General features: G+C 44.4%; 1 protein-coding gene across 1 annotated transcript in view; it reads left to right on the top strand.

Annotated features, from left to right (window-relative positions):
• Positions 1-5,918: 5,918 nt before the first annotated feature.
• jag1b (jagged canonical Notch ligand 1b) overlaps positions 5,919-20,712 on the top strand; it is a 34,770-nt gene continuing 19,976 nt past the window's right edge. The window contains exons 1-7 of the mRNA XM_074675618.1: positions 5,919-6,281; positions 6,498-6,803; positions 13,532-13,583; positions 15,390-15,647; positions 16,040-16,100; positions 20,107-20,237; positions 20,327-20,446. Coding sequence (XP_074531719.1) covers positions 6,225-6,281; positions 6,498-6,803; positions 13,532-13,583; positions 15,390-15,647; positions 16,040-16,100; positions 20,107-20,237; positions 20,327-20,446 — 985 coding nt within the window. The 5' untranslated portion in view covers positions 5,919-6,224. The remainder of the gene's footprint in view (positions 6,282-6,497; positions 6,804-13,531; positions 13,584-15,389; positions 15,648-16,039; positions 16,101-20,106; positions 20,238-20,326; positions 20,447-20,712) is intronic.

The raw sequence follows: 20,712 nt of genomic DNA, 5'->3' as shown, positions 1-20,712 counted from the left end.
CATCACCGCAGCAATTAAGCGCAGTTTGAACCAATGAAAATCAAAACCAAAGCTCTCAGCCCGACCGTCTGTAATCCAATTTATCCTGAAGCTCCACACAGCAGCTGGACCCTGAGCTCTAACCACACATCGAAAAACCGTCACCTCAGAGAACAGACGCTCATAAACGTAGAAAATAACAAAGTGTCCATCTTTAACTGTGGAGAATAATATTTATCTGAGTGTCGATCGCTGATCCTGTCTGTGAATGAAGCTCCTGTAAACACAGCACGACATGAACTCACGTCTCCTCTTCAGATGTGCGTCTTCACCTCTCACATTTCACTCTAAACAAACTCTACTTTATAAAGTTATTTGATTACATCATGCTCGCACATCTCTTCTTCCCTCTCTTAGATACTTAAACCAAAGCATTCAGGATAAAACCAGGCTGCTGATGGTGAGACACGTTGAGTAAAGCATCACCGAACCATGTCATGCATGAGCTGTAAACCTCTAGACTGTGTTTACATCAGGTTGTCACCAAAATACACAGTTTACCTGTTCAGAAACTCGACTGGTGGAAGAAATACTCAAAATGGTCATGATTAAAACCATTATAGGTCAGAGATTTGGATTTAAAGTGGCACTTAAAGGGCTTAAACGCTTTCTGAGGGTGTTTTTTGTCTGATTTTGAAGTAGTCTCACTCTTTTACATTTGGTTTCTCATGACTTACAGAGAAACGGAGGACGAGTGTCAGTGAAAAGTGAGTTATCAAACAAATGGAGTTAATTTTGTTAGAAAATCTCTGTGTCTCACTGGATGATATTAGCATCTCTAGCTAAGAGAGCTAATTTTCTCTGAACAGCATCTGTAATGGGTCACCAGAGCACACAGCATGATACCAGGTAATGTCAAACTGCTACGTTTTTTATTTGTTTGTTTTTTGTAAGCTAACTTACAGTTATATACATTGGTTTTTGAAGTTAAAACATGGCGTTACAGCAAATAATCAATTCATTCCCATCCTAAAAAATGTCATTGTGAGGTTGTTGTTTTTTTAATCTGTAATCCCACAAGAAAATAGATTAAGGTGCTCATGGGAAATGTAGTCTTCTTCCAAGAAAGCACTGCCAACTTCATCTAAAGGAGGTGCCAAAATGGTGGATAGCTTCAGTTTTCTCTTGTTTGCAAAAGTAGAGTACTTGGAGGCAACCTGCTGTCAAGATGTTCATGGCGTTCTGCTTGTGCACATGTGGGTCTTAAAATCAGGAGTAAAACTGTCACAGAGCCGCCTTTCCTCTTCAGTGAACAAATTAGGAAACACACTTGTGGTGACAAACTCCTCTCATGCATGGGTCTGTGCAGACAGTCAAACACCCAGAGGAAACATGAATTAGAAAACTACATTTTTTATTTTGAGAGTTCAAAACTTTCTCTGGATTGGAAACAAAAGCTTGAGCAAGAATACATTTTGTTTTTCCTGCAGGAAAGTTACCACCTAGATAAACAACTTGATTACACAAAAAGTTAGGACATATGAGATACTGAGGAGCTCCTGCACTCAAGGTATGTTTATATGATTTTTAAAGAGGGAAGGAAAGACACTTGAAGACCTGTTGAGCTGCAGGTCATTTTGACCCAGCTCTGAGATGCAGAAAATATAATCACTATAGTTTTGCACTAAAAGATGCTGTTATATTTGAGGTGTGAGAGCTTCTGTGCTGTGTCCTTCAGAAACGTAAACCCGCTTTTATCCTTTCACATGACACTATCTCGTTTCCTCGCTGCCTGTCCTGCAGAAGTCCTCGCAGTCTCAGTCTCTCTCAGGAACCAAAGGGGACAGTTGCGTTCAGGAGGCAGACAATAATGACATTAGAATAAATCAGATCAAATTGAGAAAGAGGTTTGGTAAATCTTTTTAGGAAAGAGTGCTGTGCTGATTTTTGTAAAGGTAGGGGGGAGGGGAGCACCCACTAAGCACCTAATCCACCACATTCTTGTTAGGGGTCCGAGTCTGAATTCAGACGGGCTTCAATGCTGTGCACTGCGACAGGAGGGGTTGCAAAAGGCTGAGGTAATTGGATTGGAATACGGCATTGAGTGTCAGACAACAAAAGATATCCATCTCTCTCATGGCCGTTCAGCTCTTTTGTTGGCGGCTGGAATTTATTTGGTCATTCACTCGGCTCTTCCGAGCCCGGCGAGGACAGAAGAACAGGGGCAGGCCACCAGGACCGGCTCAGTCTGGTGGTCTCGTTTGCGGGCCAATGGAGTCACGGTGCCTGTGCAGCCGCTGTGTGAGGATGTGTGAACCACGGATCCCCCAAAGCCCAGGGGTCATTTGTGTGATCATTACCATAATCACATTAAGGCTGCAGGAGATTAGCACCACGGCCTCAGAGGAGAAACCCTGTCTGTGCTTCATGATGACTGCAGACCGGGCTTAGACTGAGCAGAGAGCACGCTGCTGGGTTACCTATTAGCTCTGTGATGGACGGCTGAGCTGGCAGCTGAGTGGAAGAGCTGAGAAACCAAGGAAGAGACTCTCTGTGGCCTGAAGGTCCTGCAACAGTCTGCACAAAGCATGCACACGAATGAAACATACAGCACCTCGTAAATAAAACCTAAGGGTGAATTAAAATATCTCATACTGTTAATGATGCTCAAACAGGACTCTATGCACTGTTGAAGGGTTTTAAAGATAGAGGGTTGCATGGTCCAGACTATCTGTATCTATTTTATTTATTTATCTATTTATTTATTTTTTCGGAACATGAGGTCAAAGTGAAATCTCTGTCACAGACAGAAACAAATACAAACAAACAGACATAATCACATATTCGAAAAGGAGTGGGATGAAGTATAAACGTATTAATTCCCACCCCTTTACCAAACAATTATTTATAGACAGATGCAGATGTTATGCACTTACACATAGACAACTATGTCCACGCACCCTTGTTTAATGCTTGGACATTGCAACAGAAAACTTCTATCCAATTAATTAATTTAATCCAATTAAGAAATTATAATTTTAATCTATTGGTGCTCTAAGACATGTCTAACGTGTAACATCAGTGAATTCTGGTTTTGTCCTTCCAGTGCTCATCTACCAACCATCTACCAACTCCATCCTCACCAAGCAGAGCTAACGTAACCTCACTCTTCATTTTATTGATAGACTCTCAAGTTTAAACAGACCACTGCAGAATAATTGCTGCATGTGGGTTGGAATGAACATTATCACAAACAGTTGAACCCGTGTTTAGTTAGTTTTGTTAGTCCAGCCCCAGTGTCCACAATCCCTACAAATAAATTTATAAAACTGCAGAGTAAAAGACTTTTTTCTCTGCTAAACCTTGTCAGCCTGTGTTGTGTCGTCAAAGAGACTTTCAGTCTACGTGCTATGAAAAAATAACCATTGAGAAATAACCTGTTTTGTTGCTGAAAATCTCAAAGTAAAATCAAATTGAGGATTATAAACGGGCAAAACGAGACTATTTCAAGATCACTTGGAAAGTCCCTCTAAGGCCATGTGCGTGATTTTATTTTGTGCGTGAGCAGCCAAAGACAATTTTCCACACCGCAAAGGTATAAAATTTTATCCTCCTCTAAAAGTTTAAATCTACATGGGAGAGAAGAGGCCAGAATCAGGAATAGTCTGATGATGTACAGGTTTATGACGCAAATCAAAAAAAATTGAGCGATATAAAACATCTAGATCTGGACACTCACAGGTGCTAAAAGTTATGCAGAAGATTTTTTTGGCCTTTATTCATAAAACCAGCTTCATGTCTTAGATCAAACATCTGATAAGTTGCACAAAGTTTTCATGCAACTGCATGAGAGGTTACATTGTTCAGTGGCATAATGCCTGACACAGGATCTGATCTTGGGTATATGAGGCAGATTCTGATGGGAAAAAAAAGTTTGCTTTTTTTAACAACAAAAATGTTACATGAAGTGTTTGCAGCTTCATGTGTTGCATATGAAAGAATGCAAAGTTAAGTAAATTGAATGAAATACACCTGTAAACCTTGTTCAAAACAAATGTATCTGCAAATGCACAACTAAAGATCTTTTCTGGGTCAATTTTCCCCAAGGTAGGAATCAGGAATTCATATTTTTCTGGGTCCATTGTCGTTTGTTTGCAGAAATTGATCAAAAAACAGTCCATCAAAGATCTAAAGTAGAATCTTGCAAAGGTTTCTGGTGTCTTTGAAGTATCACACTATTTTTCCTTTTTCAGGAACAAAGACTGATTTTTGTGATTGATGTACCTGCTTTCTTCAGATAAAGCTGAATCCAGTCCCTTTCTCAGACATTCAGTACCTCCTCTTTCCCCTGCAGCCCTCTTGTCCTCCCAATACAAGCATCACCTCTGGGCAGGTCATAGGGGCATGGTAGACACAGACAGGATCCCCTCACCCCTTATTTCTCCGACTATCTACAATCTCTACACTCAAATTTGGTCATCAAGGCAAAAAAAAAAACCTCCCCAGGGTTAAAACTTCTACAATTAACCCCTAATTACCCCGAGAGAGCATTTGAGCGAGGCCTGAAACCTGAGATGTCTATCAGCTCAGCGTCTGCACAGGGAGGGGAGGAAGTTGTAGCTTTCATCTTGAAGTTCAAGCACAGGAAATGTGACATTTAAATATTGACAGCAGTGATTTAAGAAGCTGGAAGCTCCCCCCCATAAAGCTGCACCCTCTTCTGCTGCTTACAAACAAAGAGCTCCAAGACAAACACTCAAGGACGTTTTTGACTGTCCTGCAGAAGCTTCACCTCTGTGTCCCTGCAGATAAGATAAGATGTTTGATCTGCTGCTCCGGTGAAAACAATGAGCTGCAGCTTGGTAACTGTGACGCTCTCAAACAGAAGACGTGAAGAAACAGCCAAGCTGTGGATCTTATCAGGGACAAACGCGTACAGCAGAGACGTGTGACTCCCTCATAAACGGTGATAAAGCGTGATGGTGAAACATTACGTGGTTACTGATTGATTCACTCCTCTCTCTGCAGCGCCACACCTCCCCAACTGTGGTTCCTCGGTTGTGACCCATTGAGTGACCTGTGTAATTGGTCCACACAAATCACTAACCACAGGGGCAGAGGGGGTTCCCATCTTCTCATATGGATGTTTGTGTGTGTCTATATGTGTGTGGAGTCACTGATCCAGATCACAGATCACCTTCTTGGAGAGGTAAACCCAGCTGCAGCTGCTTGATATCCACGAACGGATACTTGGAGATCTTCAAATCTTAAAGCTGCCGATCAAAGACACACAAAAAAAAGAACTCACCCTGGCTTTAAAAATGTGTTACATTCCTCAGGAAAGGCTTCAACCCTGCAGTTTTTTTATTAAACTCCGGAGCACATTTTGCAGATTTTATTCAACATTTTAAAAGCTAAATAAACAGAAATTATTCAGATATTTAGCATTTTCCTTCAGTTGTTTTGTATGCATGCATTAGGAAAAATGTCTAACATACCTTGCAATCACAGAAAAGGCCTTGACTCCTCCTCCAGCCTTTGTGCATGCTTTTTGTACGCATTTTGTACTTTATTGCACAAATAAAGGAGGCTGAACCCATCATTCAAGCTGATTTAGATCTTAATAAAGTAAAATAATATTCAACATTGCGGTGAGTGGAGCGCACAGCTTGTGCAAGAAGACATAGTCTCTCAAAAGGAGGTAAAAATTGATGCTTTCTGCAAATTTAATCCATTTATTTTAATGTTTGCGGTTCTGATGACTTATGATTATCAATATAAGTGCAGGTCACGCTTTATTTCCGCTCCTACTTTCCACCAAAGCTCTGCCAAAACAATTCTGAGTGTATTATTATGCCCATAATGTGAGGGGGCGGGCTCTCCGGGCCTTGCTCATGAATATGGAGACACTCCCTCCGTGTTGAACTTGTGCAGAGAGCTGCAGCCCGGGCCAGCAGTCAGTCAGTCAGTCAGTCAGTCAGAGAGCAGAGCGCTCGGCTGCCGCATGGCCACCGCGTAAACTTTCTTCAACTTTTTAGTGGAAACTGTTGGATAACGACGCAGAGCAGACTCCCCGGAGAGCTTCACGGACAAAGCAGGGAGAGTTTTGTATGAATGTGGAACCTGAGCTCCGCGGATCAAAGTGTTGTTTCCCACTCGTGCATGTTTAAACCAGAGGAGAGCTCTGGTGCCGTGTGTCGGCCAGACGACCAGTAACAAACGAGTGGAAACAGCAGTCCGGAGGCATGACTCTGAGACGGGGCTCAGTGGTCTCTGCCTTTTTACTCTGCCTTCTCCTGAAGGTATGTGGACTACTTCACCTCAGGGTCACTCAGTTCAGATCTTTGGATCCACTTTGATTTCATGTTTGTCTCTTTTTTAACGCAAATAGTGCTGAGTTCGCCTGCTGGAAGTGCAAATCATGTAGGGCAGCCAAGGGCACAAACAGGCGCTTCAACTTTCTGTCACAGAATGAGGTCAAAGTTTTCCGTTGCACTCACTTTTTGTGTCTCCCACAGGTGTCAGAGGGGTCTGGACAATTCGAGCTGCAAATCTTATCGATGCACAACGCGAACGGGGAGCTGCTGAACGGCATGTGTTGTGATGGCGCACGGAACACGGCGGATAGGAAATGCTCACGGGACGAGTGTGATTCGTTTTTTAAAGTTTGCTTGAAGGAATACCAGTCCAGGGTTTCTGCTGCAGGGCCCTGCAGCTTCGGAATGGGATCTACGCCTGTCCTCGGAGGGAATAGCTTTTCTTTCAGGAGCTCTGTGAGGAATGACAAATCCCGGATAGTTTTGCCCTTCAGTTTTGCCTGGCCGGTGAGTTGGAGACCTCAAAAAAAGAACTTTGTGTGCGAGTGAAAAAGTCTGTTTGCAGAACAATTCTGCGCAATTACTGTCCGTCAGTCACTCAGTCTGAGGTGGAGAGAAAACAAACAGTTTCTCTTTTTGTGCTGCCCTCATTATCTGCTCCAATTAACCAGGTGGAGGTATTTTCTCCATCAGGCCCAAACCTGATGTATATTCTGTCTAAATAAAACGTCTCTGTGGTAGAAAGTGAGACAAAAAGGTGTAAAATGAGTTTTAAAAGTTTCACTTCCTTTCCTAAAATTCCTCTCCCACAATAACCCAGCTGTGCTTTCTCATTCTTCTCCCAACAACTAACTTTTTCCCTCCTCTGACTTGATTCAACAAATAAAAAAAGTAGAGATGAAAAGCTGTTGGAGCAGACCCCCACCTCCTCTGCCTCCTCTGTCCCCCTCCCTGGCAGCTGCTCATGTTGCAGAGTACAGTAACTCCAAAAAGCCCACTTTTCCTCCAGTGTCAGCTCTTCTTCACAGAGTAAATAAATGGTTCCTGACAGGCCTGTGGGAGTATTGAAGCTCTGTGAGAGATATGATTTGCCATGCAGTGGAGTGGAGAGGAGCTGGGTTCATTTAAGAGAAGAAAAAAAAGCAGATTCCCCCAGTGGGCCTGATGGGTGAAAGGCCCAGTCTGCTGGTATGTGTGTGTCCAGTTACATCAAGGCTATTTTTACCCCAATCCTGGTGGAGCTTCTTGTTGTAATTTGGAGCATTGTCCCCCCTTAAACAGGCTGAGCATGTTAACCTTTGCATGTAACAGATCATTGGGACTGAAGCTCCAATAACCAGTCAAACAATGTCCTCAGCAGGGCAGCATGCAACTCGATATGGTCCATATTTTTTATTTGCTCTCCACTTAGACGCTGGCGCCTCACACCTTTTTTAAAGACAAAGGTTTCTGTTTATGTTCACGCCATGGCAGCACTGAGTTGGCATGAGCCTCTGGGAGACGGATTAGTTTCATCTTACGGGTTGAAATCAGGCGTTTGTTGATACTGAAATGAAAGCTGCTCAACTTTCTGGTTTGGGGACCCATTTTTTTCTTGCCTAACCATGAAACTGACATGTTTTCAAAGTTGTTTTATTAGTGGTGAAAGTTTAGTCTTCAGTGCGTCCATTCAGAGCTGTCACGTCCAGATGAATCACTCAGAAGCATGAGGTTTGCAGGAGAACAGAGCGGCTCGTTAGCTTCTCTCATCCTTCACTTCAAGTGCTTTCCTTCAGTGCACATTCACAATCGTCAGGTTAGGTATGATATCACTCTTTGTCCTTTTCATCACTTGATTGGCTGTTGTGGACAGATGGCAGTGTGGTGCATTTGGGTTGTTGGGAACTCCGGGTTCATGAAGCTTTTTCACCCCCACCTCCCCTCCCTTCACCCTCTCTTGTGAGCTGCATGAAGTTGGCCTCTTGTCCAGGCGAAGGGCTTTGTTTAAGTCACGCTCGGTTGGACCCCAGGCATTTCATCGCTTTAACCTTGCCACCCACAGTAACTGCTGCACTTAATGAGGCTGCACACATCAGGTAGGCCTCCAGCTGGAAGACGGCGGCGGCATAAGCGTTAGCTCACGTCGTTGGCCGAGGGTTTATGTGGGCTCCGCCGGTGTCTGCTCCATGCTTTTATTCCACAGAGGAGTCAGGGCCCTCACAGTGTATCAAGCAGGGACAATAGTGTGCCCTCAGTGACTACAGTGAGGATTACAGAGCACAATGGAGGCCGTGCAGCTGTAATGCCAGCGCAGGGCAAGCAACAGGAAGCAGTTGTAGTAGACTCAGCAGTGATGGAGCAGTTCTCTGTGACCACCTCAGCAGATTTTAACACCTCTAAGAGCGAAGAGACGAGGGTTTTCTTAAGAGGTGGAGAGACTCAGGATGCTTTTTAGTCTTCCTGATGTTTGAACTCCAGTTTGAGATTACACATATGAGGAAATTGACTGTAGTTACCCTCAGAAAGACGAGTTTCAATCAGATCCCAATGCTTTAAAAAGACAAAAATGAGAGCCAGTATAGATGGAAATGATACTACCCTGCAAAACTTGGGGAAAGCTTTTTTTCTTGATTGCAAAAGAAATGACAGTCAATACAGCTAAAATATAACATGACCAGGGGTCAAACACAAATGCAGAAGTATGTTTCAGTTAATAACAAAGTGTGCAAAGCATTAAGTCTTGCACGATTGAAACAACCACATCCTTGCTTCTTCTAGTTGTCTAAAATCTCCATAAAATGTACCTCTAGCATCAAATTTCTGACAATTTCATGCTTTGCTCAACAAATTCCTGCAGGTAAAAGTTGTTTCTAGTGTCAGATGTAAAGAATTTTCAATAGCAGTGCAGTTTAACGATCAGCTGCTCCAAAACGGTAGCATTAGCTGCTAGTAGGCTACTGTTTTGAAGCGGGAAATGCTTTGTCTTTGGTGAAATAGCTGGGTTTTTTTACCCAGCAACTCAGTTTTTTCCAGCAATGCACGTTTTGTGACATTGATGAGGTATCTAATGTGAGTTGGCACATGCAGACTAATATTTGTTGATGCTAAATTGTCAATTTAAAAGCTGTCTTTAGCTAATCCACCATTTGTATCTCCCGTCCTGGTTGATCCATCTCTCTTATTCTGCTCATATTTAATTAATCCCGCTTTTGATGGCATAATTTCCCACCATCTCTCTCCTGACACAATCCTGGCGTTGTCCTCTCAGACCTGAATCGTGAATTGATTTGTTGACAGGTCGGAGCCGTCTGAGCAGCGGGGGATCAGGTGAGTTGCTTGCAGAACAATGCTCCCTCCGCCCTGCAGGCTGAGCGCTGCAGGCTACTGTGGGAGTAATGACATGTTTGTTTTATATAGTCTGCTCTGATGTAGCAGTTAAGTGCAAATTACTGCAGTGAAGGAGGGAAAAGTCGCTCCTACCTCTCCCACTTCGTCCTCGGCTCCAACAAGGCCTCTCAGTGTTGTGTCGGTGTTGACATTACATAATGGTTTTCTGCTTATCAGAGCCGTTTCATGCTGGTTTTAAGCCGTACATGTGTGTGAAATGGATTGAATTTGCTCCCTGGTTTTTGCCTCCCTTGTTGGTGAAAAAGTCTTGCAAAAGAAACCCAACTGACTGCTTGTTTAGTTAAACACTTTATGACTTTCATCCCAGGTTCTGGGCTCATGTTTTGATCTTGTTTGCTTTGCAAGAGATCCAAACTCTGTCGTGTTTTGGTTGGCAGGTTGTGGGATTCTTGCTTGGGGTGAGGTTCTGTCCTATCTTCAAACTTTTGAGTTTTCCTACAGTGTATTTAATAAGCTGTTGATTGCACATGAGTGTTTCTCAAAGTTGAGTTGTGATGAAAACCTCTGGGCAAACAATGCATTCCTTCCCTCAGCTCCATCAGGGCTGTGAGCTGCTCTGACGCTGATTATAAGAGTCGTCTGTTCAGGACCGAGCAAACAGGGTGTGTTAGGGAGACGTCCTAATCATTGGTTGATGCTGTTGATGTGATTGATTCAGGAAAACTGATAGAGAAGGTCAACATCCCTCTGACTGTGCTGTTGACATTTCCTCTGAGCTCAAGCGGATCTCTCAGACCTCTCTTTGTGTTTCAGTTGTCTTGTAATTGCACATGAGATGGAGAAAGAGGAGAAAGAGCGTGTGCATGTGTTGGAAAAAAATCCCCTGACTGAGAGGAGGGAGTCCGTGTTCTTTGGCAAGTGGTGGTGATTCGAACTGGAACGATCTTTATCGCGTATGTTGCTCGTCTGTTGGACAGTGTCAGCCCGGCCAGGAAAGATAAGGAGACATATGGCCACACTTATTGCTCTTGGATGTGTGTGTGTTTAATGTGTGTATGTGTGTGTGCTCTGTAGTTCAAAGAGAAGCTGTGAGTCAGCTGGGAGCCTGGGAAAAGTGAACCTGGCAGTGGCAGACGGTTCCAAGCTGATAACCGCCTGGAGTTATGGAGTGTTAGTGCGGGGAGGAGGAGGAGGAGTATCTCGCTCTCTGGAAACGGTTATTTGGTCTGGAGCTAAACATCACAAATTAAAGCGAGGCTACTTGTTAAATCAGAGCCAGAGGAACATGATTGTTCAATAACACAAAGCTTCAGTTGCAGTTAGCTGAACGTGACTCCAAGAGCTGCAGAGGAAAGCAGCAGCGATGATGATGCTCAACCCGTGTCAGGGCAGGTCCAGATCATGCAGGAATTGGGTGTGACGATTGTGTTTTGAACATCAGCCTGTAAAGAAATCCCGTTTAACTCCACAGTCCACCACAAAGTGATTTAATGATATTCTTGTTGGAGACACAGTGTGAACGTTTGGTCGCGCGGCAGGTGAATGAGGCGTGTTTATGTTTCTGTTTGGCAGGGATCCATCATTGCTGCTTGTCTAACCGCCGCCGCAGAAACGCTCTGACTGTCAGAGGTCACTGAAGGGGGAGTTTCTGTAGTAATTTCTAAATCCAGGCATGTTTGTCCCTTTTTTGGCTCCATGTATCACTCACAATCACGTCAATTCAATGTTGCAATGACGACTTACTTTGTTCCTGTTTCACAGATGAGACACTGACTACCCTTTGTGTTGTGTGTGTGTGGGCTCTGAATAAATGTTCTCACACCCCAGAAATGTTTCAAAAGTGTGTGTGGGCATGTTTTCAGACTGATGCATTCAAGTGCAGCTGGAAAAATCCCTCTTTTTGTGGAAACTTTGAGCTAAAACTTCACTTCTGGACGCTCAAACTCAACAAATCAGTAACATGACACAGCTTTCTGCTGGAGGAGAAGCCAGAGGACTCTAGTTCCCAGTGTTAGAGGATGATTAGGGATCACATTACCACTGACTCACTCTGTTCTGTGTCAAGGCTGCTGCAGCCAATCGTGAGTCAGACTGTACTGTAAAGCCCGCTCCTGATGAGCCTGCATTACAAATAATAGCCGCCCCTGATTGCATCGAAACCTTGGCACAGGATGAGACAAACATCTCCTGGAAAAATGGAAAGTTGAATGTCTGACAAAACAAGGTGAAGCCATGAAAAGCTCTCCAGGGGTGAGTCATGGAGCTGTTCTTTCAGTGGAAAGTGAACAAGAGGGGGGTTTTCCTGTGCGCAGGTTTGTTTACCATGAAGTCATCGCAGAGCACAGCAGAATGTCTGAAATGCCTCCTTCTGAGCGGCGCTGCTTGGGGGCCGGCGTGTGTTCGAATATAACAAGTAGGTGTTTCTAGTGGAAGCTGGGGGCACTGTAAGTGGATTACACTTTCTCACAATCACATACTTTCTCTCTGAGCCCGTCATGCGAGCTCGCAGAGGCATTGTTGCTTCCCTCATGACTGAATGTGTAAGCTGATATCGGTGTGAGCGCTACTGAGCTTGAATCAGACAAAGCGCTGAAATCAAGACGGGGTGCAGCTTTATGCTGCCTCTCTGCCCTCCTATCCATCACATACACTCTTATTTTTACCCTGAAATCATCTACTTGTGTTAAGTTTGCCTAAAAGAAGATGTTTACAAATGTGTGTATGTTGCAAAACAGAGCTGTGCTTTCTCAGAGCGTTATAAACCCTCTGTGGACTTCCTCCTCCCACATTTGTAAACTATGGAAACATCCAAAGTTTTCCAAAGAGGTCAAGCTGATTCATCTTTCTCATTTATACGTTTTATTTTCATTTAACTCTTCCCACTCTTACCTTCTCTGAGATATGCGTCTGATTCTGCCGGGTGGGCGTCCTGCAGGACCCTGTGTGTCAGTCATCCTAATCGCCGTGACGCAGACCTCTGCACCACAACAAACTTATCCCCTGCTAATCAGATCAACAGGACCATTGTTGCAGGTTAACAGTTAGCAGCTTCCAGGGCTTGTGAGATTACTCAATGAGGAGGCCGTGGGAAAAGTGGACGCTGTGGATTTGAGCATGCGCAGAAATAGAAATGCATGAATAAAACCATCTACTGGTGAAGCTATGGTAATCAAAGTGCATAAATTGCTGATTTATTCAGTACTGTGTGCAGGAGCAGGGTGAAAAAAGGCTTAAAGACAAAGTAATAAGGGGAAAAGGACCACAAACCAATAAAGCATATAGATCCAGGATAAAACTTGAGAAATAAAACATCCTGATGCTACTTCAGCTCTCTAGAAGCACAACAAGCCAACTTGCAAACACTGAACAGAACTTAAAACATCTGTCTGACCCTGAGGTCACATGTGCGGCCAAAACTTTCAGAAGAGAGTTTTTTGACGTCTTTATCTAATATTTGTTTGGACGATGTGCCAAGTGCCAAGGAACGGTCTAAAAAAAAAGGAGCTAAAAGACATCAGTAGGCTGTAACATGCACCAGAAACCAACAAAAGTAACCTAAATTATCTGAACATCCTAATGTAGGTTCAGTTTTTGAGAAACACAAGAAGCCAACTTGCAAACACCGAAGTTAAAATCTGATTGAGTCTGCCATTGTATGTGCATGCAAGACTTTGAGCACAGACATCTTTATCAAAGATATGCATCATAAAAAGGAGGCTGCATCAGAAAATCTAACTCATCCTCCTCCTCCTCCTCTCCTGATTGCATCTGATGATTTCGTTTGCACGGTTGCTACCAAACACCGTATTGTCAAACTGCTCCTTCTGCCACTTCTGATTTTATTATTTTATGCTCTTTTTATGTTTCTCTGATAATGCTAACTCTCTTTCATCTCTTGTCTCCTGCAGAGGTCCTACACTTTGATAGTGGAAGCCTTGGACTTCAACAACGAGACCAGTGGTGAGTGCTCGTCCTTGTCTGCCATCTCCATCTCTCCTTTCTCCCTTTTTTTTCCCTCTCTCCCGCTCCCTCGTGGTTAACGTCTGGAAGGAGTTGTGTTGAAGGTCAGAAAAGGAAGTTTATTCTTCCTGAACTCTCTGCCCTCGGTGCTCTGTGTGTGTGAGAAGAAAGTGTGTTGACAGGTGCCTGTAAGGCGGCGAGCAGGGAGAAGGAAGCGAGGGGGGAAGAAGACGAAGAAGTGGGGACAGGGCAGACAGAGAGGGGAGGAAATGTGAAGAGGGGAGGAGAGTATGGATGTGTTTTCATTTGGATGATGACGAGAGTCCGTCCGGCTCACCTCAGGGACAGGTGTGCTGCACTCTGAGCTTTGGGTGGTGCAGCAGAGTGTCCTCAGCGCAGGTTTGGTTTCTGTGAAGCTTGCTCAGATTGGCAACTGTGTAATGAGTCCAGCTGAGGGAGGGCTGTGTCCCGTGCTTGTTGATGTGGGTCTGCTCGGGGTCAACAAGGTTTCGGTCTTTTCTGCTGTATTTGCCGCTCCCCAGAGAGCTATTGGGGCAGTGGTGTGAAAAGCCTTGAATGTACACAGTGGATAAGCCGGGCTGACACATACTTCAGAAAGCTCTCCTTTACTGCTTCAACTTTAATTCAGTCTATGAGCTTTATCTGTGCTTGAATTTCTCCCCTTTCCTGCAGCCGTTCAGCTCAGATATTCAGATGTTTGTCCCTGACCTTTCCAAGCTTTCCAAAGATGTCAGATGTATGTTTAGCTCCAGAGCTGGCAGCAGGTAGTACAGACGTGTTACTCCTCACACAGCAGGCCAGCAGTGGGTAGAGAAATGCCACACAGCTGAGCTCTGGATCCCAGATCTCTGTGAAATGTTACCGTGCTCTGTGATTGCAGCTCCCCCCTCCCCAAACACACCACAGAGTGGTAAATAAATGACAGCAGGCCCCGCATTCATTGCATCATACTACACAGAGGAGCGATTCACCCGGCGGTCAGCCACCTCTGCTCATGTTGGTGCGGTAAATAACAGCTGTGACATATTTTTCATTCTCTCCCAGGTGGAAGATTTAGATATCAAGTCATGAGTGCTGCATGTGTGGTGCTAATATAGAGCATGTGTAGAGGTTTGCTCAGTTAAAGAGTGTTTGCTCAGGTCAGGACAGAGCCGTGACCTCTTCGGTGTGTGTGTGTGTGTGTTGCACAATCACAACACAAGCTGGTTCCATCTCCCCGATAGATCCTCGTAAAAGAGTCGAGTTAGACCTTTTCTTAACTCCTGTTAGCTCCAGAAAGTATGTGAGAAAAGTGCTGATGGCACCCTGGCCGTCTTCCCAGCAGTGACTGTGGCGTTGGTGTCCTCGCACTCTAATTTACGGCGGCTGTGGTTCTGTCCTCGCCAAAGCTGATCCAGAGGGCAGCAGCAATATCCTCGAGCTGTAAACCTGAGAATCAGAACTCGAGGCGGGGGAGCCAGAGAGGGAGCGTGAGAAAAAAGCAGTGCAGAGTGCTCATTACAGGCAGCCTTTTCCTTTTTTTAATGCATTTCCTCCTTGTACTTTTCTTCCTCTGCAGCACACATAGTTGCTTTAATTACATATAATCTGCTGTCTAAGAGATCTTCTGCAATTTGTGTCCGAGTTTTGGGGCATTCTTGGGTTCCCGCTGTATGATCGCGGTGAAGATTTCAACTCCCAACTGCGTAATGTCGGACACTGCATTCCTCTGGAACAGCTCAGCTGAGAAAAAAAATGCTTTCCAGCGATGATTCTGCTCTCAGTGCGGTATAATCAATGTTTTAGGTGCAGATGGGAAGCTGATAGAGAAAGCCTTCCACTCCGGGATGATCAACCCCAGCCCGCAATGGCAGAAGCTCACCCACAATGGACCTGTTGCTCAGTTCGAGTACCAGATCCGGGTCACCTGCGACGAGCACTACTATGGCTTTGGCTGCAACAAGTTCTGTCGACCCAGAGACGAGTTCTTCGGTCATTACACGTGCGACTACAATGGAAACAAGACGTGTCTGGAGGGCTGGTCTGGACCTGACTGCAACACAGGTGAGATGACTGTATGTCTGCTCCAGACTGTGAATGAGTCTCCAGTCAGACTGTAATCAGTGATTCATGCTGTCTGCTGCGTGGTACTCAGTCAATGAGGACTTTGTTTGAGAGCTCTCAAGCATTTTTCCTCTTCCATTCAGCTCAAGCTTTTTATTGTCCACAGCAGAAATGAGTATCCAGGAAACCAGCAGCCGAGTTGGCATTTAATATTTCCCTGAGTGAGAGCGAGCTGGGCTGTTTGTCGACAGCTGTGTTTTTTCTCACAGGCTGTAATGACACACAGAGTAGTAATTATATCATGTAGTGCTATAATTAAAACTGTTAGAAAGTGGAGCTAAGTTTGAATCCGGTCACCAGGCACTGATGATTTTTCTTCCTCTTCCTTGCAGCGATCTGTCGACAAGGCTGCAGCACCGAGCACGGATCCTGCAAGGAGCCAGGAGGATGCAAGTAAGTGACCCGGGGCTGCTCTGCATCATTTATCAGTCTGTTATCAAGCAGTCCTCTCTGTTTTTAAGAATGTAAAACGTCAAAAACTCCTTGTTCGAGTGCCTCTTTTATTACGGAGGCCTCTGCCAGAAGCATGTGGTGTGGATCATTTAGATATGTAGGGATTGTGTCCAAGCACTCGTTCCTTCATGGCATGCATCGCTCCCTGTACGTGCCGTGTTTCCCAGCCAAGAGGCTATCACTGCTCTGGCTTTAGAAGGAGCGGCTTGTAAATCTCTCTCGGAGCTTCCAGTCTGAGGAAAGGCGAGAGTGTCTGCTGCCAAAGAATCCACGCTGGACGTGGAGTTGGTGTGTTTCCCCCTAATGAGGCGAGCGTTATCACTCCCATCATGTGTAACGTTCGGATGAGCGTTAAAGTGTACTGTTTGTGTAGCTAATGGCTTCCTAATGCTGTTTATGCTCACAGCCAGAGGAAAGCCGGCCGCAGATGGATATCAGAGCCGAGGCATTGTGTGCAGTAACACTTACATCTCCTCCTCATCCTGGAGGAGGCCCCAGAGCTGCCCGGCAAAAATACACTCTGACTCCAAGGCTGGCTCACACTGACCTATTTTTAAAACCTTAACAGATGTTTTAAAAAGTGACAGACCTCACACAGAAAAACAGAGGTAAGAGTTTAGTGACTTATAGGGTGTTTAAGGGAACAGATTTCATTCACAGAGAACAAAATTCAAACTGGAAATCACACCAAACATGACTCCAGAGTAAAAAAAACATAAGGAGAACATGGAAGAGATTTGTCACCAATCCGTGCAACACAAAACTAAATCACCGTTACTATTCCTCAAATCTTGCGAGAAAACAGAGGAGAGGAGAAAACAGACTGAAAATTCACCAGTTTGTACCCTGTTTAACTCCAAGATGGCAAAAGTCAGCGCCAACTTCAAGATTTTTCAGCATTTCATTTGGGCTGTGTATAGGCTACTTGTATAGAGCTGAAGTTCTGTTTATCTGTAGAAACTCAACAACTCCTACAGCTGACGTCTTAAAATGAACAAATTTATCACAATATGAAATGTGAGAGTTCAGATAGCTCATCAGATGACACAAGACCAGATTAAAGTTATGAAATGGAGCAGAAAAGACAGAAAAAAAGGCGCCAAAATATTGATTTCAGGTCAAAATAGTCTGAGAAATAAAATCCAGATCCTGCCACAAAAACATCCTGACATATTTTGCCCACATCGCCTGCTAATGGAGAACATTTTTCATGCTGCTGTTTATGCAGCATGTAACACTACACAAAACTGACAACTTATCTGGTATCAAGAGGCACCTGAGGGACAGGTGAGGCCTGATTTCATCAGTTTATGATAAAGGAACAAGGAAGTTTGAGCACACAGAAAGAGTTAACAAATAGAGCATACATATGTTACTTTCAGGATTAATTAATATATCGATAAGAGCAGCTTGGCCTCTGTTTGGGGTAATAAATACAGAACATTTTCAGTATTCAGAGTTTGGAAACAGTTCAGCCTCTTTTGATCCATCACAAAATCAGTGCGTCCAACACTGACACTTATAAAAGTTGCATACAAACAAAAGAAGGTACAAACAACAGCTTCTTTATAGCTTTATACTTGATGGCATTCAGGTCCTCAGAGTTGTTTTAGATGTAAACACTTAAATCCAACGTGAAGGTGAAATCCAGTCATTACACAAACAGAACTGTAAGTCATTACGTACTGGTGTGGACAGTATTTGGAATTATCCTCATGCACGACTGCCAAGACTTGGCCAATTAGCTCATGGCAACATGAAAGTAAGGCAGGTGCAGTATGTCACATGTGAGGCGAACTTCCGTGAAAACCCTTCTGCAACAAATTCAAATTGTGCATGAACAGCTGTAAATCTCAACATCATCATATTTTTCCAAAGGATTTGTTCAATTCCTAAATATTCGTTCTCTACACACATTTTATTTACACATTACAGTACAGCATATACATAATGTCCTCCATCTTTAAAACAGTCTGACAGGTGTGGTAATCCTGCTGTTAGCATCTGTAACAGTGGGAACTAACTCCATTGAACTAAATGCTCTGTTGGGGAGTTAACCTGACTAATGCATACCACATTGTTTTTCACCATTTTTACAAAAGGTCTCTTTTCATGGCTTATGACTGGAAATGTATATGAGCTCTGGATGTTGCTGACTTATAAGCCCCCTAAGTGATCTTGTAGTGTTCATCCTGCCGTTGTGGAAGGAATGATTCAACTCCTCTAAGCTAACTGAAGCTGGATTCACGTTTGCAAGCTGTTGAACGAAGCTTTTTCTAGCTTTGAATCACAGAGCAGTTGAAATAATAAACACTCACTTTATTTGGATAAACCAGTTGGATTGGGAGTGTCAGAATCTGCCACGCTGGCTGCTTCACTTTTGCTCATGCTGTTTGTATGAATCGCACTAAAGGATGTGAGACACAGGGGTCGTCTTTCGCACAGGTTCGCATCTCATCCATTGGAGATAAAGTTGATCTTGGGGATGGAAAGAGTGTGTAGTTGTGCCGATTTGCAGCTACTTTTAAAAGTATTGAAGTTAAATGGTGACTGTTTTGGAAATAAAAAGAGCAGAAACGGTTCAGTAGTTTCTTTTATATCATTACTTCCCGTCTTCTGTGAATCTTCCCACAGCTCAGTCATCAGCTGCTTTCTCATGTCTGATTCAGTCATAAATCATCTCAGTCAGGTTTGTCCCTTTCTGCCGCAGCTTTGTTGTCTTTCCCAAGCCTCTGACATCATCCCTGTTCTTGTAAGTGCTTGTGTGTCAGAGAACAAGAGAGCAAGTTGCTTTATTCCTCATACAGGTGTGGCTTTATTTAAAGCTTGGGGTTTAACTCGTTTTAGACGCAGCCTGCAGCGCGTCGATGATGGGAAACTTCTCTCTTGTACAGTAGCAGGTCGAACAACTGGAGTGCGTCAGCTGAGGCACAAATAATGATCAGAGTTTGATGAAACCTGCAGCTTTGAAGCATTTATCTGAGCTCAAACTGTCTTAAAATCATTATCCAGCCTCTGTTGTCATGCGCTGCTCCATATAAAAGCACATTCCGCTGTAATTTGTCTGAGTAATAACTGTAAATGATTAGAGATCCTGCTCTGCTTCTCATGGAGAGGATTAGCACACTTTAAGAATAGCCTCTTTAATCACAGACCGAGGTTTGCTTAACCACCGCGTTTATTTTTACAGTCCGTCCGTTTCTTGGGGCTAATCAGCGCTCCACTCCCCCCTCAGGGACGTTGCTTCCTGTCGCAGAAAACTGCTCGGCCTATCTCGCCACCTTTTAAAGAGCGAGCTTATCAGCGGGGCCTTCTTAATTATGGAGCCCAGGAAAAGTAGGAGCAGCAGCGTTATCAGTGTAATTATGGACCTGGACATCTCAGCGGTCAGCAGGCTGGGCTCCCCTCCTCGTCCTCGGGGCACGAGCCTGACTCCTGACTCATGGGAACCAGGATGAGCAGCAGGGAAACAGCCCAGAGGAGGGCCAAACAGTTCTCTGTATGCCAAGCCACAGGCACAGAGCTGTTAAAGGGAGCGTCTGGCCGCATGCTAATGTTAGCTGTGCTAAAGGTCCCATTGGAACTGTAATTTAGTGTTTTGTTTTTTCTCTCTGTGCTGAAACGCTCAACTCTCTCTGCTCCTCTGTCGCCAAGCATTGTTTAAACACTGTTGCATAAACACCCTGCTGCTTAAGATTCATTTGTGGTCTTTTAAGACGCAGCCCGGGCTGTGTGGGCCTGAATACTGCCTCTTTGTTCCTTTTTGTGCAGCTCCGTGCTGTATGCTAATGTGCCGTTCATTAAGTTCAGATTATCGCCCTGCTGCTTGTGAAGGAATTTGGGATAAACAGCAGATTAAGATATTAGCATTTTTTGGTACCACGGGGATTATTTGACCCTGATTTCACCTGTATGTCTCATCTCTCCTTTTCTCTCTGTGTTGCAGGTGTCTGTACGGCTGGCAGGGACAGTACTGTGACAAGTGCATCCCCCACCCCGGCTGTGTCCACGGCACCTGCGTGGAGCCCTGGCAGTGCCTGTGTGACACGAACTGGGGCGGCCATCTCTGTGATAAAGGTTAATTCCCGTCTCTTATTTCAGCGCCGCTCGCAGCAGCTGTGTTGTGTCAAAACAAACTAAGGCCGTGTGAACCGCTCCTTTCACAGATCTGAACTACTGCGGCACTCACCAGCCATGCTTGAACGGAGGGACGTGCATCAACACAGGACCCGACAAGTACCAGTGTACCTGCGCCGAGGGCTACTCTGGAGCCAACTGTGAGAGAGGTGAGAGTGGGTGATCTCTGAGATAACTTCTGCCACTCTCCCTCTATCTTTGCTGTTTTTGGTTTAATCTCAGAGTCCCCACGCTCTGACTAAACTGCCTGAGCATGAAAACAAACCGCTCATCCTGGTTGTATTCAAAATACTTCTCCACACTTTTATTGTCCCTGTGGGAAAATGTGTCTTGGAGTGGAACGCTGCACACACTCAGATGAGTCATAGGTAGTGTTTATAAATAATAAAAAACATGTAGCACATACCGATCGCCA

The sequence above is a fragment of the Halichoeres trimaculatus genome, unplaced genomic scaffold (assembly GCF_033239565.1).
Source record: "Halichoeres trimaculatus isolate MK-OKI-2021-1 unplaced genomic scaffold, fHalTri1.1 fHalTri1_scaffold_8, whole genome shotgun sequence".
In the NCBI taxonomy this organism is placed as follows: domain Eukaryota; kingdom Metazoa; phylum Chordata; class Actinopteri; order Labriformes; family Labridae; genus Halichoeres; species Halichoeres trimaculatus.
This window is presented reverse-complemented; position numbering and strand designations above follow the sequence as displayed.